This window comes from Oncorhynchus kisutch, linkage group LG20 (genome assembly GCF_002021735.2).
Source record: "Oncorhynchus kisutch isolate 150728-3 linkage group LG20, Okis_V2, whole genome shotgun sequence".
Classification (NCBI taxonomy): Eukaryota; Metazoa; Chordata; class Actinopteri; order Salmoniformes; family Salmonidae; genus Oncorhynchus; species Oncorhynchus kisutch.
This window is the reverse complement of record NC_034193.2, coordinates 51,254,871-51,275,177: the sequence shown is the minus strand read 5'-3', so window position 1 is coordinate 51,275,177 and position 20,307 is coordinate 51,254,871. Positions and strand designations below refer to the sequence as shown.

General features: G+C 43.2%; 3 protein-coding genes across 3 annotated transcripts in view; 1 reads left to right on the top strand and 2 right to left on the bottom strand.

The window, feature by feature from the left end:
• LOC109865841 (kelch-like ECH-associated protein 1B) overlaps window positions 1-20,307 on the bottom strand; it is a 520,109-nt gene that overhangs the window by 379,476 nt on the left and 120,326 nt on the right. The gene's annotated exons all lie outside the window — the stretch shown is intronic.
• Window positions 7,034-10,898, bottom strand: LOC116355452 (heme oxygenase-like). The gene is made up of 7 exons (XM_031799334.1): window positions 10,682-10,898; window positions 10,373-10,421; window positions 9,648-9,759; window positions 9,113-9,328; window positions 8,403-8,675; window positions 7,977-8,094; window positions 7,034-7,782 (listed from the first exon to the last, which is right to left on the bottom strand). The coding sequence occupies exons 2-7, from the start codon at window positions 10,417-10,419 to the stop codon at window positions 7,655-7,657; spliced, it is 894 nt and encodes a 297-aa protein (XP_031655194.1). The 5' UTR covers window positions 10,420-10,421; window positions 10,682-10,898; the 3' UTR covers window positions 7,034-7,654.
• Window positions 12,953-15,650, top strand: LOC116355456 (HMG domain-containing protein 4-like). The gene is made up of 6 exons (XM_031799339.1): window positions 12,953-13,623; window positions 13,808-13,985; window positions 14,182-14,318; window positions 14,705-14,929; window positions 15,117-15,245; window positions 15,340-15,650. Exons 2-6 carry the CDS (start codon window positions 13,817-13,819, stop codon window positions 15,382-15,384), a joined length of 705 nt encoding a protein of 234 aa, XP_031655199.1. The 5' UTR covers window positions 12,953-13,623; window positions 13,808-13,816; the 3' UTR covers window positions 15,385-15,650.

Here is a 20,307-nt window from a genome sequence, read left to right as displayed (position 1 = left end):
GGTCAGTATCTGGTGTGGCCACCAGCTGCATTAAGAACTGCAGTGCATCTCCTCCTCATGGACTGCACCAGATTTGCCAGTTCTTGCTGTGAGATGTTACCCCACTCTTCCACCAAGGCACCTGCAAGTTCCTGGACATTTCTGTGGGGAATGGCCCTAGACCCCACCCTCCGATCCAACAGGTTCCAGATGTGCTCAATGGGATTGAGATCAGGGCTCTTCGCTGGCCATTGCAGAACACTGACATTCCTGTCTTGCAGGAAATCACGCACAGAACGAGCAGTATGGCTGGTGGCATTGTCATGCTGGAGGGTCATGTCAGGATGAGCCTGCAGGAAGGGTACCACATGAGGGAGGAGGATGTCTTCCCTGCAACGCCCAACGGTGAGATTGCCTGCAATGACCGATGATGCTGTGACACACCGCCCCAGACCATGATGGACCCTCCACCTCCAAATCGATCCCGCTCCAGAGTACAGGCCTCGGTGTAACGCTCATTCCTTCGACAATAAACGCGAAACCGACCCATCATCCCTGGTGAGACAAAACCGTGACTCATCAGTGAGCACTTTTTGCCAGTCCTGTCTAGTCCAGCGACGGTGGGTTTGTGCCCATAAGCGACACTGTTGTCGGTGATCTCTGATGAGGACCTGCCTTACAACAGGCCTACAAGCCCTCAGTCCAGCCTCTCAGCCTATTGCAGACACTCTGAGCACTGATGGAGGGATTGTGCGTTCCTGGTGTAACTCGGGCAGATGTTGTTGCCATCATGTACCTGTCCCGCAGGTGTGATGTTCGGATGTACCGATCCTGTGCAGGTGTTGATACATGTGGTCTGCCACCGCGAGGACGATCAGCTCTCTGTTATGTCTCCCTGTAGCGCTGTCTTAAGCGTCTCACAGTACAGACATAGCAATTTATTGCCCTGGTCACATCTGCAGTTCTCATGCCTCCTTGCAGCATGCCTAGGGCACGTTCACCCAGATGAGCAGGGACCCTGGGCATCTTTCTTTTAGTGTCCTAAGTTTTTATAACTGTGACCTTAGTTGCCTACCATTTGTAAGCTGTTAGTTTAACGACCATTCCACAGGTGCATGTTCATTAATTGTTTATGGTTCATTGAACAAGCATAGGAAACCGTGTTTAAACCCTTTACAATGAAGATCTGTGAAGTTATTTGGATTTTTACTAATTATCTTTGAAAAACAGGGTCCTGAAAAGGGGAGGTTTCTTTTTTTGCTGGGTTTATATGCAGGCCAGACTGGCCAGTAATAGGTTCATACTGCCTATTTTATTATTTCAGTTGCCTAATAGGTTGATACCTGTATATTTTATTATTTCAGTTACCTAATAGGTTGATACCTGCCTATTTTATTATTTCAGTTACCTAATAGGTTGATACTGCCTATTTTATTATTTCAGTTGCCTAATAGGTTGATACTGCCTATTTTATTATTTCAGTTACCTAATAGGTTGATACTGCCTATTTTATTATTTCAGTTGCCTAGTAGGTTCATACTGCCTATTTTATTATTTCAGTTGCCTAATAGGTTGATACTGCCTATTTTATTATTTCAGTTACCTAATAGGTTGATACTGTCTATTTTATTATTTCAGTTGCCTATTAGGTTGATTCTGCCTATTTCATTACATGTATTCTCTGCTTAACAGCAGGCATCTTTATCCCTAAAGGCTCATAATTCTAGATACACACATATTAGAATCATTAAATATGTGAATGTCTTATATTTTGTGTTCATAATTAATCGTCTGTCTGAAATGAAAACCAGGACATGTAAATCCATATAATCCAAACTAATGTGTTGTGGACTTCTATATGACATATGCAAATGTATTAGAATAAATCAAGAATATGAAAAGACTGTCTTAACATCGTTTTCACGTGCTCAGCTAATAAACGAACAAACCAAAAGTATGCTTATAGTAGAATAAAATACATTTAGGTTCAATTGTATACACACATGTTACATTTGAACAAAATGTTTGAAAAGCTCTTCATAAATAAGTTGTCATTTTGAGTGAAACTATCCTGTAGACATGACATTATTTAAGCATTCAGAACAGTCTTTTTGGTAACATTAGGAATTAGAATACTGGAATTGTATTGAACCTTCTTATGATGAGCCAAAGGTCAGTCAAGTTGGTTAGGGAGTTGGTTCACTTAGGATAAAAGCATCTGCCAAATTTCATATACAGCTCTGGAAGAAATGAAAACACCACTGCAAAATGATCAGTTACTCTGGTTGTACTATTTATAGGTATGTGTTTGGGTAAAATTTACATTTTTGATTTATTCTATAAACTACTGACAACATCCAAATTCCAAATAAAAATATTGTCATTTCGTGCATTTATTTGCAGAAAATGGACAGGTCATGGGTTCAGGTCTGGAGTCAGGGTTCAGGTCTGGAGATTGGGCTGGCCATGACAGGGTCTTGATCTGGTGGTCCTCCATCCACACCTTGATTGACCTGAATGTGGCATGAAGCATTGTCCTGCTGGAAAAACCAATCCTCAGAGTCCACATTGTCAGCGCAGAAGTAAGCACGTTTTCTTTCAGGACAACCTTGTATGTGGCTTGATTCATGCGTCCTTCAAAAAGACAAATCTGCCCGATTCCAGCCTTGCTGAAACACCCCCAGATCATCACTGATCCTCCACCAAATTTCACAGTGGGTGCGAGACACTGTGGCTTGTAGGTCTCTCCAGGTCTCGCACCCACTGTGACATTTGGTGGAGGAATTTCTGCGCCAGGAGTGGCATAAAGTCACCAATTGTCATTTTCTGCAAATAAATGCTCTAAATTACATTTTTATTAGGAATTTGGGAGAAATGTTGTCAGTAGTTTATATAATTAAATAAAAATGTTAATTTTACCCAAACACATACCTATAAATAGTAAAACCAGAGAAACTGATCATTTGCAGTGGTTTCTTAATATTTTCCAGAGCTGTATATTACCTCTGCCTATCCTGCCATTCATTGTAATTAGACTGGTATAGGATTCATTCCTGACCAAGATGGCTGCCGTGTTTGCCCAATTATGGAAATTGGAGGGTTTATTGTCACATCTGCTCCTGCTACACCCCCTAGTGGACATTCGGTGTCTCCTTGACCTGCAGCCATTTCCCCAGTTCTCTCCCTCTTCTTCTCGCTCTCTCTCTGTGTGATTGTGTGGTTGGAGACAGGTGTGCTGGAGTCAGAGCAGTTCCCCACCAGCTGCAACCCGTTCCATAATCAAGACCTCTACAAATACTCAATCCTGCCACTTCCACTCTGCCAGATCGTAATCTCATTTTGCCGCTCTGACTGGTTCCTGTCTCCTGTTCCACATTTCGCTACCCTGTTCTGAATTCAACTCATCATCACTCCCTTGGATTCCCCTCCGGACCGGTTTACCCTGTCCCAACCCAGCTCACTCCAACCTCAGCCTCCACATTGGGTTTCCTACAACTCATCCAAGCTTCCCTGGATCTGTACTTCATCTCTCCCTGTGTTGCAATAAATATCTTGGTTCATTCATCCCTGTTTCCTGGTCTGAGTCTGCTCTTGGGTTCTCCTGTGCTGCTCCGCTTAACATTTGACAATGCCCCTCTAGTAATTCAATAGGCTCTCTATGGGTTTACAGCGGCCCGCAGGACACATGGCAAATTCAATTGTATGATGACAAAAACATCGCTTGACATTGAGCGCCATCAAGTGATGTCACTGTGTAAAACACCTCAATATTCGTTTATGAAGACAAATCACTTCATAACCTATATCTGGCGTTGTGGCATACACATCTCTCTCCATTTTGTTTGTTTGACTACATAGGAAGTGATAAATAACAGGTCAAACGTGGCCCGTCATATCCCTTATAAGTTTGTATGAGTTCAAATGAATGGCCAGTTAGAGCTCTGCTCACTGGTTCCAGAGCTAATGATGGCCTGTCTTACAGAGAAGCTCATCAGAGAGTTCCTGACCCTTCAGGGGCAGGCAGCACTGTCAACCTACATCACTGTCAATCACATGAGGGGATGGATCATCTTCAATGTTGAGAAAGCCTTCCTGAAAAAGTGAGAGCAACCTCAAGGTCCACAGGAAGTCAACCTGTCCAACACTTTCCTGTTTAGCTAATAATGAAGCTAAATACATGGCCAAAATACGATAAGTCTCTTTGCTTAATATATGACGCAAAGTGACTGATATGCGTTCTGTGTTTCATTTGTAGATTTCAGGACGAGAGAGGGGAGAAAACCCTGCCGCATTGAGCTGGTAAGAAATATACTTCACTTTATAACCAGCGAGATGTGAAAGATCCATAATAGCCTGATCAAAATGACATTGTCAAGTGTGTCAGGTGTTCAACATGAGTTGTAAATGCTTTCATTCGTATAAACATTTGCCACTGCTAATATGCAACTCAATATTCCACTAAATTCAAACTCACAGACAGACATTGAAGGTGAGGAGTCGGCACAGGCTCGTTAACATCAAGCAGGATGTTTGGAGAGAGCTCAATGAGGAACGATGCCCGTCTCTCCGGTCTACTGGAAAGGAATGACCAGCTTCTCTTATCCCTGTTTGTGACTATGTTCAGTGTAATACTGTCATAATAGAGGCATGCTGTGTGTTTCATAAGAAATACATGCAGTGCATTCAGAAAGTATTCATACCCCTTGACTTATTCCACATTTTGTTGTGTTAAAGCCCGAAATTCGAAATGTATTAAATTGTTTTTTTTTCACCCATCTACACACAACACTCCATAATGACGATGTCAAAACAGGATTGTTGACATTTTTGCAAATTTATTGAAAATTGAATATATAAATATCTTATTATAGACTGCTGTTTTAACCTCTATCAATATTCATAAGAGGAGCATTTAGAGATCACATGGAAAAGAGAGAAATATATTCCACAGGAAGTCAGGGAGGTCATGGAGAGCCTGGTGGACATGGCAGCAGGAAGAGACAGCACAAGGGACATCGTCCAAAGAGCCCTCACTGAAATCGGGACCAAGGTGACGACCCGCCTCCAAGACCTTCTCGAAGCAGGTCGTGGTGCTCAGTTAAACCATCAGGACATTATCTCCCAGGTAATTCTTCAAGTGACTTACAAACTCTTTCGGAACTGACTTTCTCTGAAGGTCACCCCTCTTTTGAAGGATGCAGAAGCTCTCCTATGGTCCTTGTTATGGGCCAGGCCACGGGGGGGCAGCTGGTCAACACTCTTCAGCAGTCCACAGATCACTTGGAGGTGGTGAAGAGGGTTAAACCAAGGCCTTATACCCTTTAAAGGGTTCATATATTGTGTTATGATAAACTGTAAGGGTCTCCTCTTCAGGACCTCTCTGTGTGTGTGTCAACCATGTTTTGAGTGTTGTGACCTTCAGACACTATCAGAAGGTGTCTACGTTCAGACTCCTCCTGTCTGGATCCCACCGTGGTTACCTGGTTGTCCGACAACACAAGGCTGTCACAGACCTGATGAAACCAGCCACCTGTCAGAAGATGCTTACACTCGTTCCCCTTGTCATGACCCTGTACTTGTGATGAAAGGTCAAGTTTTGGTCAAACCCACTTCTGAGCTTTTAATTGCTGATAAGATGGTTACTGCTGTCAGGGGAGGTTAGATTTATTAAAATGTTGCTGCCAGGGAAACTCACACAAGGAGGACTGGGAGAGGTTATATGAGTTACAGGATGTTTTAGACATTTTGCAGAACTTGGGGAGAAACTATCATATACTGTTATATTGTACTCCGTACCAACTTCTGCCTAGAAATTATATTACTAAAGGAGTATTTTTAATGCTTAAACAGAGTCTGTGTTTCCTTTCCATTACTAATGTATGTTTGATAATTATATAGACCTGATCATTTGTTGAAGAAATTGACCAACAGTGGCCACGAACATCATGGCGAACCTGGAGGAGATACTAGGCCCCAGAACGGTGCTGGCGAGAGCACTTGGACTGGTTATCAAAGATCTTCAACCTCTACGTGGTTTGCCTTGTAGCTCTGTGGATTGCTAAGAGTGTACCTGATCGGTTTGCTGCTAACAAGGAGGAGGGACTTATTACCCAGAGTATGATGGAGAACCATGTTCTTGTTCAAAGAAGACATAGAGCTGAAGAAGCAAGGTAAAAGCAACGCTGCTGTGTCAGACTCTGAGCCACTGTCCTCTAGCTCGGCACCTGACCAAGGAGACATTAGAGCAGAAACACAGCAGAATGAGGAAGTTAGTGACCCTTTCCCCCGGGATCGGAACCCTCCCAAGCTGTTGTTTCCGACTGGCATTTAGACCTGGAGCCCATCCTACCACAGAACTATCTACAGCTGGTATAGGAGGCTGAGCCTCGATAAGCACCTCGTTCTGATGCCACCAGCACCACATTCCAGACCATCAAAGAAGATGACCAGCCTTCGAGGACTGCGCTGGACAGGAAGTGGAGCATGACAAGCCAAAGAAGATGACCAGCCTTCGAGGACTGCGCTGGACAGGAAGTGGAGCATGACAAGCCAAAGATGACCAGCCTTCGAGGACTGCGCTGGACAGGAAGTGGAGCATGACAAGCCAAAGAAGATGACCAGCCTTCGAGGACTGCGCTGGACAGGAAGTGGAGCATGACAAGCCAAAGAAGATGACCAGCCTTCAGTCTTCGAGGACTGCGCTGGACAGGAAGTGGAGCATGACAAGCCAAAGAAGATGAGGAGTCGCAACATCTTCAGAAGGAAATGTAATGAAGGGGCTTTTAAAGCCTATTATCACCACAAGACTCATATATTAGAAGAGAATTCTAACAGCCTGACATTGTTATCGAATTTGTCTGTTATTATTTGGGAAATAGAAGGATGGGATTTGGGTTCCTATTTTATTGTTGTTCTCTTCATTTTGAAGTGTATTAATTAAACTTTTTTATGCACACTGATTGAGATAAAACGACATGTTCAATCTACATTGTTACTCTGTGGTTGGATGTTGATAGAGGAAAGGATTTTAAATAATGTAGACGATGAAGAAATGATCTGTGCATTTTATACCCCACATGGTATACTCTCTTTATTAAAAAAAGTACAAATATATACAATATATACAAATATTTTTGTTGAACAAATTACAAACAGTATAACTGACTTTACAAAAATGGATTTGACAGGTAGAAATATTACAGTAGTAATGGCTAAATCTTGAGATTGTAAATGAAAAAGGATAGATTTCATTTCTCGCATTTTCACAGTGACATTGATAAATGATTCCGAAATTTCACAAAATGCTCAGGAGTACTAGTCTATTTCTAGTGTACTAGTGATTTTATACTGGTGGACATTGAGTCAGTACTGCCAGTCAGACACATGGACATGTATCAATATCATACACATCCTAACTCATAGTTTAATGTGGCTACATACAACACAGGAACTATAAGAATGTATATCACTAAGTTATTACTTACTTCTGTAAAGTATTTAGTTTTTTTAACAACTTTTAAAACTATTTAGGATCAACAACATTATAAAATATGGGGTCCTTCATTCTCTTTAAAGTCTTTAAAGTACAAAAATACTCCCAACATCATCATCTAGGTCTAGGGTAATCTTCTGTTATGGACGGATACAACTTTGCTGAAAACACTTCTCTACAACTTTAAAAAGCATAGATTCCCATGCCAACCGTTGCCAGGGCGACACAGATCCCCAGCACCATTCTGAAGAGGGGTGATGCGTTGACCAGACTGGTCTGGATCTGAAGGGATCTAGCCGTCAGTTTCTCTCCTGAGAAAAGGAGGAATTATTAGTATTATCTAACACACTAACTGCATAAGTACTAAATATCACCGTCATCATATTCAGTCGTGTGTGTGTGTCCGTGCGTGTGGTGTCTGTGTGTGCGTGCATGCGTTCGCACATTCATGTGCCTATGCGTGTGTGTGTGTGTGTGTGTGTGTCTGCGTGTGTGCGTAACTTACCCTCAGCCAGTTCGGAATGTGTCGACGAGTGTCTTGTGCATCTATTTCTGGTTGTCGTATGCATGAGCTCACTTTCCGTCTCTGTCACAGACACCATCTTCTGAAGATCGTCAAAGACCTGCATCACAGACAGAGGCAAGACAACATCAGTCAAAAGTCAGTCATCTTATGTACGAAGAGCCAAGAAGCTCATAAAAAAAAACTAAATGGCACTCACTTAGCTCATAGTTGAACACCAACCCTAATATCTAACCTTATATCCCCCCTAAACCATGGCTGTCCCGTTTTCCTATTCCTCGTCACCCCCCCCCCCCCACCCCATCCTCCACTCCTCTCCTCCTCCGCTCCTCTCCTCCTCCATCCTCCTCTCCACTCCTCCATTCCTCTCCTCCTCCACTCCATCCTCTCCTCTCCACTCCTCCTCACCTGGATGTTCAACTCGAAGGCTCTGACAGCCTCCTCCAGCATTCCTTTCCTCTCCTCCTCCTCCAGCTCTATGCTGTTCATTCTACTCCTGTACAGCTGTTTGAACAGGTTGGGGCTGCTCACGCCCGGGAAGGAAAAGAACGACAGACCCTCGCCACCCTTCAGCCCCAGAGACTTCTGAGTAATGCGGCCAAGGACTTGTCCGCCAGATAGGTCGCCGAGGTAGCGGGTGTACGCGTGGGCCACTAGGTACTCAGGGTTGTCTTTGCCGATCTGTGGAGGGAAGGAGAGAAGGAGAGAGAGAGTCAGTACAGTCACTGGTGTGAATGCACTATAAACCCATTCCAAGTAACCAATTTTTTACAATTTTTGTTATCTCAACTTCTAACGTTTGGCTGAATTTACATTGGATTTTTGAAACCCTCATTTGCCTCATTTGCCCCCTTCGTGGTTACATAAGGCAGGGTTTCCTAAACTCGGTCTTGGGGCCCATTTTGGGTGCACGTTTAGTTTTTTATCCTAGCACTACACAGATGATTCAAATAATCAAAGTTTGATGATGAGGTAGTTATTTGAATCAGCTGTGTGGTGCTGGGGCAAAAACTAAAATGTGCACCCAGAGGAGGCCCCTGGGCCGAGTTGGGGAAACCCTGTTATAAAGCATTATGGTACGATTCAACTTCCACAGACCAGTCCAGTTTAATACACACCTGTCTGAGTCTATGGGCATATATTTTAGTGGCAGCCGGTACAACAATCTTCTCTCTCCAGTCCTGCCCATAGAAATGCTCCAGGTCTCTCTCCACTGACTCCAGCCGTGCTAGTTCCAGGGGGAAGTATATAGGCGCGACACTCGGGTGGTTGGAGTTGTTGTCCAGAGCTTCCTCTAGTGCTTGATAAATCTCATAGAGGGAGCACAGGAGAAGCTGAGGAAAGGAGACAAGGAAAGGATATAAACTAGGGTTAGTCTCAATACTTCCATTATACACAAAACACAGTACCTTGACCCACAACAGTTGATAGCAGCACATGATAGAATGATGGAGCATGATGATGCATGGCGCTCCAGCTCGAAAAATGTTGCATGTCCACACGGAACAACTAATGTGAATTACAGTGTAGATAAGGAATCACAAGACTAATTGCGTTGTACTTGCTAGTATCTCCATTTACTAAGATACAGCAGAGGTTTAAACAGAGAGATGAATCTTTGCCTTTGTTAATGATATGTCAATGATTGATTACCTTGTACTGTGTCAGACTGACGTTTCCTCTCTGGTAGGCCAGCATCAGCTCAGTGTTCTCTGCTCTGACATGGCTGTCCTTGGTCACAGCCTTAATCTGCTCAGACAGATCACTGTGGGAGAGAGAGAGGAAAACACATTAACCCCTGTATTCAACCTGTAAAGTTACAGCATTACTGTACTGTACTGTTCAGAGACAGAGACAGAGACAGAGACAGAGACAGAGACAGAGACAGAGACAGAGACAGAGACAGAGACAGAGACAGAGACAGAGACAGAGACAGAGACAGAGATGGGGGGGGTCATGTTAACTTCTGTTTTCAATCTGTGATAAAGACTGTCTTACACACTGAGTGATGATTGACAGAAGGATGAGAGGGGGAATGCCCACTGACATATAGGACAACTGGGTGACATATCACTTAGAGGTGGAAAACCAACACGGGTCTATCTAACTGCTAATGGGGATAAGATACTGCAGGTGACAGCAAGTAGATCAGAGCAATAGACACCTACTCAGAAGAACACCCCATGAAACACTGCCTCTTGCAAAAGCAGCATGTTTATAAGACACTTACTAACACAAGAAACAGTTTGGTTTGTCTGCGATCTTCATATGCTTGGTAGAGACCAGCACAGAGACAGCGTATGTTAACTGTCTGCTAAGTTCAATCAAAACACAGAAATCAGTAGCATGTATACTGCTGGCTGTAACAACAGCCTTACCTGTCTGTGAGCTCCACTTGTGTCTGTATCTTCTTGTCTGTCTCCATATCTGTATTCACAACAGAGAAAACCATCAATATGACTGAGATAACACGATGTCATACCGTCTGATCTATAACAGAGTACACCGTATAAACATGATATGTATGTTGACAATAAGCCTTTACAATGATCACACATCAGATACTTGCATGTTGCTATATGACCCAAACAGGAATTGCAATGTCAGTTGCTATAGAAAGTTATGACTGAAAGCTATGACCCAGAAATGGCACAAAAGTCAAATTGTAAATCAGTTTTTTCACTCACCAGTTCACAAGTTATACAATAGTTGGTCCTTTCTTTGTTGTTATATTCCCACAATGAGAGACTGTCTTCTCCTTCTCTCTCTTTCTTTCTTCCTAAGTGTACAATCCTTATTTTGTGTGCCTCCTCTCCGGTCTCTACCTCTCTTTATACTGTCCTCCCCTCCTCCCTCCCTCCCTTCTTCTCTTTCACGGGTTAGCTGAGCTGAGAGAAACAGGAAGCAGTAAACCTGACTCAACAACAGCTCAGCTAGGAACAGCTATGGGAACATTGTGGAGGGAGGGACTAGGACTAAACATGACAGGGCAACTTTAGGCATACTAGTAATGGAAAACTGGGGGAGGAGGGACCCGCGCTTAACATGACAGGGCAACTTTAGGAATACTAGTAATGGAAAACTGGGGGAGGAGGGACCCGCGCTTAACATGACAGGGCAACTTTAGGAATACTAGTAATGGAAAACTGGGGGAGGAGGGACCAGCGCTTAACATGATAAGGCAACTTTAGGAATAGAAATGGAAAACTGGAGGGAGGGCCCAATGCTTAACATGACAAGGCAACTTTAGGAACATAAATCGAAAACTGGAGGGAGGGACCAGCGCTTAACATGACAGCGCAACTTTAGGAATATAAATGGAAAACTGGAGGGAGGGACCAGTGCTTAACATGACAGCACAACTTTAGGAATATAAATGGAAAACTGGAGGGAGGGACCAAGAGTAAACATGACTCACTTTTTTACCACCCTGGAAAGAAGAGGGAGGAGTGAGGGAATAGCAATGGACAACTGGGGAGTATGGAGGGACTAGGACTAATCATGACAGAGCAACTTCAGGAACAACATAGAATGGTGACAGGAATGTAGGCTAGGAGGAGGGATCAGAAGTCAGCACTAACTAAACATGACAGTGTAACTTCAGCACTCTGGGGAGCAGAGGGAGGAGTGTTGAAATCCAGACTCTGTGTAAACGACACAGCACAATCACATGACTATGGTGTGTTTTGTCAAGAAGTGATAGTAATCTCATGTTTGATGATTCAAGTTTGCTACTTGAAGTTCGCTAGTTGGCTCTTTGTGTTAGGTTTACTGTCCATTATATATATATATACAATCATATATATATATATATATATATATGTATATACGGGGCGGCAGGGTAGCCTAGTGGTTAGAGCATTAGACTAGTAACTGAAAGGTTGCAAGTTCATATCCTGAGCTAATAAGGTACAAATCTGTCGTTCTGCCCCTGAACAGGCAGTTAACCCACTGTTCCCAGGCCGTCATTGAAAATAAGAATGTGTTCTTATCTGACTTGCCTGGTTAAATAAAGGTCATATAATACATATATACATACATATTAAAAAAAGGTCATGAAATACATGTGATTGAATACATTTTCCATAAACTGGTGAAATACTGTAAATTCCCTAACACTAAATGCAGAAGAGGTAAGAACAATTACCCAATGTACAAGTCACATTGTGGTTTATGTGTCATTATTTTTCTGATACATAGCAACATTTCATAATGGACTCGCTGACATTGCACTCTCCTGATGTTCAAGTGCAATGTCTAGCTCAAATAAGACAGAGTCACAGACACAGTGAACTTGAAGTCCACTGTCCAAATACACACTTGGCTCCTATGGGGACAGCTGAAGAAACCTTAAAGGTTATAGCACCTTGTACTGTACATTATAGTTGAGTATTATTTTGTTGAACTCCTCACCCACCTTCCACTAGACTAACGTTAGTCTCTGTGGATGTACTGTACAGTACATTCAATTAGCATGGGTAAAGAAAGATGAATAGACACCTGTTGGTTTAATTGTTAACAGTGTAACCTAAATACTCTCCACTGTTTCTGTACACACAGTGTGCTGCAATGCTGTTTGACTTAATCTCTGACTGCCAAGTTCAACCTCCCTCTCTCTGTCACAACAAAGCACTCAATCATGCCTGGAAATGGCAGTGGCAATTTGGCAATGATGTAAACAACTATTACTATTTAATTCCCTCTTAGGTCTAATATCAGTTGATGATTCATATATGATAGTGTTAATATAGGTATGCATTATAAGGGTATAATTATTCGATTTTGATGCCATAATATTTGATTTAAAGATTCATTTATTTAATGGAGAATAATCCATAACTGTAACTTTGTTGCAACCTGCAAGTCTGCAACAATGCAGCCAAATATATAGATTGCGTATAACTGGTGTGCTAAATTGTAGCAATAAAAGAATTGGTCATAAAGTTTTAGAATGTGATTTTCATGCGGAAGCAGTCAGCGATAAGAATATTGCTTTGACCGCTTACCGTGATTCAGCGACTATGTGGACGTGAGGGAAGGGCGACTATGTGGACGTGAGGGAAGGGGGAGCAAATGGGGTGAGAACGATTCGATCATTTCCTAAACATGAGTCCGTGGAATTTGTACCAGCAGGGACTCGCATTCCAATGGTGTTGAAATCATCCCACCAGCGAAGGAGACTTCAAATTCAGGAAATTATGGAGCAACGATTTACCACCCATAAATTGAGTAGAGTAGGCTAGCCTGACAGTCTGTGAGTAAAAACATATGAATTTAATCACACGGCGAAATTGTAACATACATTGCAACGTTTTGCAAATAATAGTGATTTTGTTACCCTTTGAAAAGTGTAGGCCAATGTCTCATTTTACGTAAACCATGCGCCTCCACCCACGGGGTGCGTTATCCTGCGCTTGTGAGCGCAGCAAACTTTGAACTCTTCAAAGATGGCGACAAGCGGTGGGTGAAGTTTGGAGATGGTCCATCAGTTCTTTGTCGACACATCGGAAAGCCACAACGGAGTTCTCTTGATCTGCTACCAATTCATAGCTAATTCATAATCGAAATTACCACGAGCGGTTGAGCAACAGAGCCACCTCCGTACTGCGTTTACATTTGTGCGGAGCAGGTAGGCAGTGTGTTTGTTTAGAGGTGGTAGAATGCACCTGTTAGGAGGTTAAAATGCATATTTTCGCCAGTGTGCCCAAGCAGCTTCTTTGCAATAGCAGCCTATTCAGTATATTTGAACCTATACATTGTATCATGTTATGTGCATCGATTTTAATGTCTATATTACTGCCTCTCTTTCCCAGGTGTAGAAGATGGAGGGAGAGGTGGGCCTTGTGACCAGCCGCAGTCAGAGAGAGAAGAAAAGATCCTACAAAGATTTCCTGAGAGAGGAGGATGAGGATGATGACCTAGTGGCGGATGAGGAACAACTTGTCAAAGAACGCAAATGCAAGAAGTCATACAAGAAGAGGAGACATTCAGGTTTGGAACGCGGATACATCGTGAGCGTGACTGAAATTTGGAGCAATGGCACCCTGTTCCCTACATAGAGCACTACTTTTGACAATGGTCAGAACTAGTGCACTATGTAAGGAATAGGGTGCCATTTGGGACACACATCTCCCTGTAATTTTGGCTCAATCTCATAGGTGCTTCATCCATTCCGTACTCTTTACAGGTGACCACACCCACCTCCACAGTTGGACCAATGGCAGTGCAGGACCGGAGTTGTATGCTCTCTCCCATCACCAGTACGACCACCAGACCTGTGAATCACCAGACGAATGGTTGACAGAAGGGGAGAGATTTGAGGAAGTGAGTGAATAGGTGGGGTGAGTCTCCATTTTATGTCCTTGATTCCTTGCAGCCTCAGACGTTCTCCTCTAATGAGGTTTAAGAAGGAGTCAAGGAGAGAGGAATTGAGATTCACCTGGGGACTAAGGCCTCTTTCTGGAGATGGTTAGTAAGAGGAAGACCAAGTTGCCCTCTAGACCCTGATCTAAGTTATGTCTAGCATTTCCCCAGTAGTGATTAATGTTAAGGATATAGGGAGGGTGTACTGATCCTAGATCTAAAAGAGCAGCTTCTAGGTGTTATTGTGTCAAATGGACAGCAGAGGGCAGTGCTTGGTAAGTTTCCTTCCACTGATCTCCTTTTCTGCTTCTTACTCATCCCTCGTTTCCCCCCCGCTCCTCTCCCAGAGTAGGGAGGAGTCTACCATGCCATCGTTCTGGATGTACATGGACGACCAGCAGAACGAGATAAGAGCGGAGGCCTCTACAGCTAGTTGCAGTCTCATGACCCCTGATACCACAGACTCACCCATGTTGACAGGGCCTGAGGTAGACCCAGTGAACGCAGCGGCCCACCTACAGCTGCTGGGGGAATCGCTGTCTCACATTGGCCACCGGCTTCAGGGAACTAAGGTGGGCCTGGTTGAACACTGTTGGCTTCATTGTCCTCACACTGAAAGGCTACTGAATACGGACATGTCATGCAAGCATTGTTTGATTGAAGTTGCTGATAGTTTGATGAATCTCGCTCTCTTTCGCCCTGACCCTCCCTTTATTTCTTTCTCTTTCCCTGTCGGTGTCTCTTTCTGTCTCTCTCTAGGAGATGATGGCAGTGTCAGGAAGTCTGTCTGTGTTACTGGACTCTCTACTGTGTGCCCTGGCTCCCCTGGCCTGTCTCACCTCTCTGGTCCCTGAGCTACGCAGCTGCCCTTCACACTCACACACACTGGTGAGGCTTACACACACACACACACACACACATTCAGTAGCTGTCAAATGATTAGGACCCTCACCAACTTCTATTATCCCCATCTTTCTTCTAGGCAGAGACTCTGGACAACATTGCCTATGTGATGCCTGGTTTGTGAAGTCTGTCTGAGGAGAAGAGCCTTAACCAGGGCAAACAGGACGTTGTCATACTTTGAAGATGTTCCTTCCTGTCTGTTTGGGGCCTTTTGAAGGGATGGGGGGGATAAGTAAGCCGTTTGTTTTAAGAGGGGCTTTTAAGCGAACGTCCCAATCTGCACGTCCCGCTCTACTTTACCTCCGAAGTTATCTGGGTTCATATTGAATTTGAAAGATAAACCATTTGTTTAGTTTCATTTGTTCAATTAAAACGTGTTTTGTTCATGCACTCGTTTTGATATTTTTCCAACTTGGCAAGAGCTTCTAATCAACGGTTCATGGATTTTTGTTCCAGATGAAATACTTTGACTATTTAAGAGAATCATTTCCACTTGTTGAGCTCTGACTCATCACGTAAGAATGTCAGTGTCTGTTCTCACAACAGCCACATGTTTTTAGACTGTCAGTGTCTGTTCTCACAACAGCCACATGTTTTTAGACTGACAGGATGTCAGACAATGCCGGAGGCGCCAGAGTGCTTCTTCTGGTTCTATAACTGTAAAACACTGCAGTGGGTTTGGTTCTATAACTGTAAAACACTGCAGTGGGTTTGGTTCTATAACTGTAAAATACTGCAGTGGGTTTGGTTCTATAACTGTAACATACTGCAGTGGGTTTGGTTCTATAACTGTAAAACACTGCAGTGGGTTTGGTTCTATAACTGTAAAATACTGCAGTGGGTTTGGTTCTATAACTGTAAAATACTGCAGTGGGTTTGGATCTATAACTGTAAAACACTGCAGTGGGTTTGGTTCTATAACTGTAAAACACTGCAGTGGGTTTGGTTCTATAACTGTAAAACACTGCAGTGGGTTTGGTTCTATAACTGTAAAACACTGCAGTGGGTTTGGTTCTATAACTGTAAAACACTGCAGTCGGTTTGGTTCTATAACTGTAAAATACTGCAGTGGGTTTGGTTCTATAACTGTAAAACACTGCAGTGGGTTTGGTTCTATAACTGTAAAATACTGCAGTGGGTTTGGTTCTATAACTGTAAAACACTGCAGTGGGTTTGGTTCTATAACTGTAAAACACTGCAGTGGGTTTGGTTCTATAACTGTAAAATACTGCAGCGGGTTTGGTTCTATAACTGTAAAATACTGCAGCGGGTTTGGTTCTATAACTGTAAAACACTGCAGTGGGTTTGGTTCTATAACTGTAAAACACTGCAGTGGGTTTGGTTCTATAACTGTAAAATACTGCAGTGGGTTTGGTTCAGTGCCTTGCGAAAGTATTCGGGCCCCTTGAACTTTGCGACCTTTTGCCACATTTCAGGCTTCAAACATAAAGATATAAAACTGTGTTTTTTTGTGAAGAATCAACAAGTGGGACACAATCATGAAGTGGAACGACATTTATTGGATATTTCAAACTTTTTTAACAAATCAAAAACTGAAAAATTGGGCGCGCAAAATTATTCAGCCCCTTTACTTTCAGTGCAGCAAACTCTCCAGAAGTTCAGTGAGGATCTCTGAATGATCCAATGTTGACCTAAATGACTAATGATGATAAATACAATCCACCTGTGTGTAATCAAGTCTCCGTATAAATGCACCTGCACTGTGATAGTCTCAGAGGTCCGTTAAAAGCGCAGAGAGCATCATGAAGAACAAGGAACACACCAGGCAGGTCCGAGATACTGTTGTGAAGAAGTTTAAAGCCGGATTTGGATACAAAAAGATTTCCCAAGCTTTAAACATCCCAAGGAGCACTGTGCAAGCGATAATATTGAAATGGAAGGAGTATCAGACCACTGCAAATCTACCAAGACATGGCCGTCCCTCTAAACTTTCAGCTCATACAAGGAGAAGACTGATCAGAGATGCAGCCAAGAGGCCCATGATCACTCTGGATGAACTGCAGAGATCTACAGCTGAGGTGGGAGACTCTGTCCATAGGACAACAATCAGTCGTATATTGCACAAATCTGGCCTTTATGGAAGAGTGGCAAGAAGAAAGCCATTTCTTAAAGATATCCATAAAAGTGTTGTTTAAAGTTTGCCACAAGCCACCTGGGAGACACACCAAACATGTGGAAGAAGGTGCTCTGGTCAGATGAAACCAAAATTAAACTTTTTGGCAACAATGCAAAACGTTATGTTTGGCGTAAAAGCAACACAGCTCATCACCCTGAACACACCATCCCCACTGTCAAACATGGTGGTGGCAGCATCATGGTTTGGGCCTGCTTTTCTTCAGCAGGGACAGGGAAGATGGTTAAAATTGATGGGAAGATGGATGGAGCCAAATACCAAGACCATTCTGGAAGAAAATCCGAAAGGAGTCTACAAAAGACCTGAGACTGGGACGGAGATTTGTCTTCCAACAAGACAATGATCCAAAACATAAAGCAAAATCTACAATGGAATGGTTCAAAAATAAACATATCCAGGTGTTAGAATGGCCAAGTCAAAGTCCAGACCTGAAGCCAATCGAGAATCTGTGGAAAGAACTGAAAACTGCTGTTCACAAATGCTCTCCATCCAACCTCACTGAGCTCGAGCTGTTTTGCAAGGAGGAATGGGAAAAAATGTCAGTCTCTCGATGTGCAAAACTGATAGAGACATACCCCAAGCGACTTACAGCTGTAATCGCAGCAAAAGGTGGCGCTACAAAGTATTAACTTAAGGGGGCTGAATAATTTTGCACGCCCAATGTTTCAGTTTTTGATTTGTTAAAAAAGTTTGAAATATCCAATAAATGTCGTTCCACTTCATGATTGTGTCCCACTTGTTGTTGATTCTTCACAAAAAAATACAGTTTTATATCTTTATGTTTGAAGCCTGAAATGTGGCAAAAGGTCGCAAAGTTCAAGGGGGCCGAATACTTTCGCAAGGCACTGTAACTGTAAAACACTGCAGTGGGTTTGGTTCTGTAACTGTAAAACACTGCAGTGGGTATCTTGCTACTTGGGTATAATTTTCCAGGGTCACGTTCATTTGCCAGAAGTTATTGAGCGTTGCAGATCGACTACAAGTGCCATGAATAGAGCCAATGTGATTCCTTGTTCTACATGTCAAAGAGGCATGTTTGTTCTACGTAGCCTATTTCTCGGAACATTCCAAAACGGTGTGTCCTGCTGTACAGATATTCAACCACACCCATAGAACTAATCTAGCTCATAATGTACCATCACATATACAGTACCAGTCAAACGTTTGGACTCATTCCTGGCCTTTTCTTTACTTTTACTATTTTCTACACTGTGAAATAATAGTGAAGACTAAACTGAAATAACACATGGAAACATATTTTGTATTTGAGATTCTTCAAGGTATCCACCCTTTGCCTTGATTAACAGAATTTGACTTGCAGAACGGATGTTGTATGTGGAGGATGAGGGCTGCAGTAGATATCTCAGATAGGGGGGGGAGTGGGGCCTAAGAGGGTTTTATAAATAAGCATCAACCAGTGGGTCTTGCGACGGGTATATAGAGATGACCAGTTTACAGAGGAGTATAGAGTGCAGTGATGTGTCCTATAAGGAGCATTGGTGGCAATCTGATGGCCGACTGGTAAAGAACATCCAGCCGCACCCTTACCTGCCTTGTTAAATGGTCATTTCTGGAAGTTCTTTCCTTAATGCCTTTGAGGCAATCAGTGGTGTTGTGACAAGGTAGGGATGGTATACAGAAGGCAGCCCAAGTCCATATTATGGCAAGAAGAACAGCTCAAATAAGCAAAGAGAAACGACAGTCCGCCACTACTTTAAGACAAGCAGGTCAGTCAATCTGGAAATTTCAACAGCTTTGAAAGTTTCTTTAAGTGCAGTCGCAAAAACCAAGTGCTATGATGAAACTGGCTCTCATGAGGACCGCCACAGGAAAGGAAAGACCCAGAGTTACCTCTGCTGCAGAGGATAAGTTCATTAGAGTTACCAGCCTCAGAAACTGCAGCGCCAAATAAATGCTTCAGAGTTCAAGTAACAGACATATCTCAACATCAACTGTTCAGAGGAGACTGAGTGAATCAGGCCTTCATGGTCGAATTGCTGCAAAGAAACCACTACTAAAGGACACAAGTAAGAAGAGGAGACTTGCTTGGGCCAAGAAACACGATCAATGGACATTAGACAGGTGGAAATCTGTCCTTTGGTCTAATGAGTCCAAATTTGAGATTTTTGGTTCCAACCGCCTTGTCTTTGTGAGATGCAGACTAGGTGAACGGATGATCTCCGCATGTGTGGTTCCCACAGTGAAGCAACAGGACAATGACTGTGAACACACCTCCAGGCTGTGTAAGGGCATATTTGACCAAGAAGGAGAGTGATGGAGTGCTGCATCAGATGACGCTGACCTCCACAAACACCCAACCTCAAACCAACTGAGATGGTTTGGAATGCAGAGTGAGAAAAAGCAGCTAACAAATGCCTCAGCACTATGTGGGAACTCCTTCAAAGACTGTTGGAAAAGCATTCCTCATGAAGCCGGTTTGAGAGAATGCTAAGAGTGCAAAGCTGTCATCAGGCAAAGGGTGGCTTTATGTTTTGATCTGTTAAACACTTTTTTGGTTACTACATGATTCTGTATGTGTATTTGGTGGTTTTGATGTCACTATTATTCTACATTGTAGAAAATATAAAACATAAAGAAAAACTCTTGAATGAGAAGGTGTCCAAACTTTGACTGGTACTCTAGATTGGTACCCACTCTCTCCATCGCAGGCCATCGCCACCCATGTACCCCTCATTGGCTGTGGTGAACGTTTGGCGTGAGTGTCACTGTTTACCACTCCGCCTCTCCATGGAATACCTGGTGGCCTCTGAACAATAGAGCCAGAGAATGTTGGTGTGTTTCAGCGTGCGCGTGTGACCGAGAAAGGGAGGGTGCACTAGGTATAGACCGGTGACTCACTAATACTGACACTCCTTAATCCATGTAGTTTGG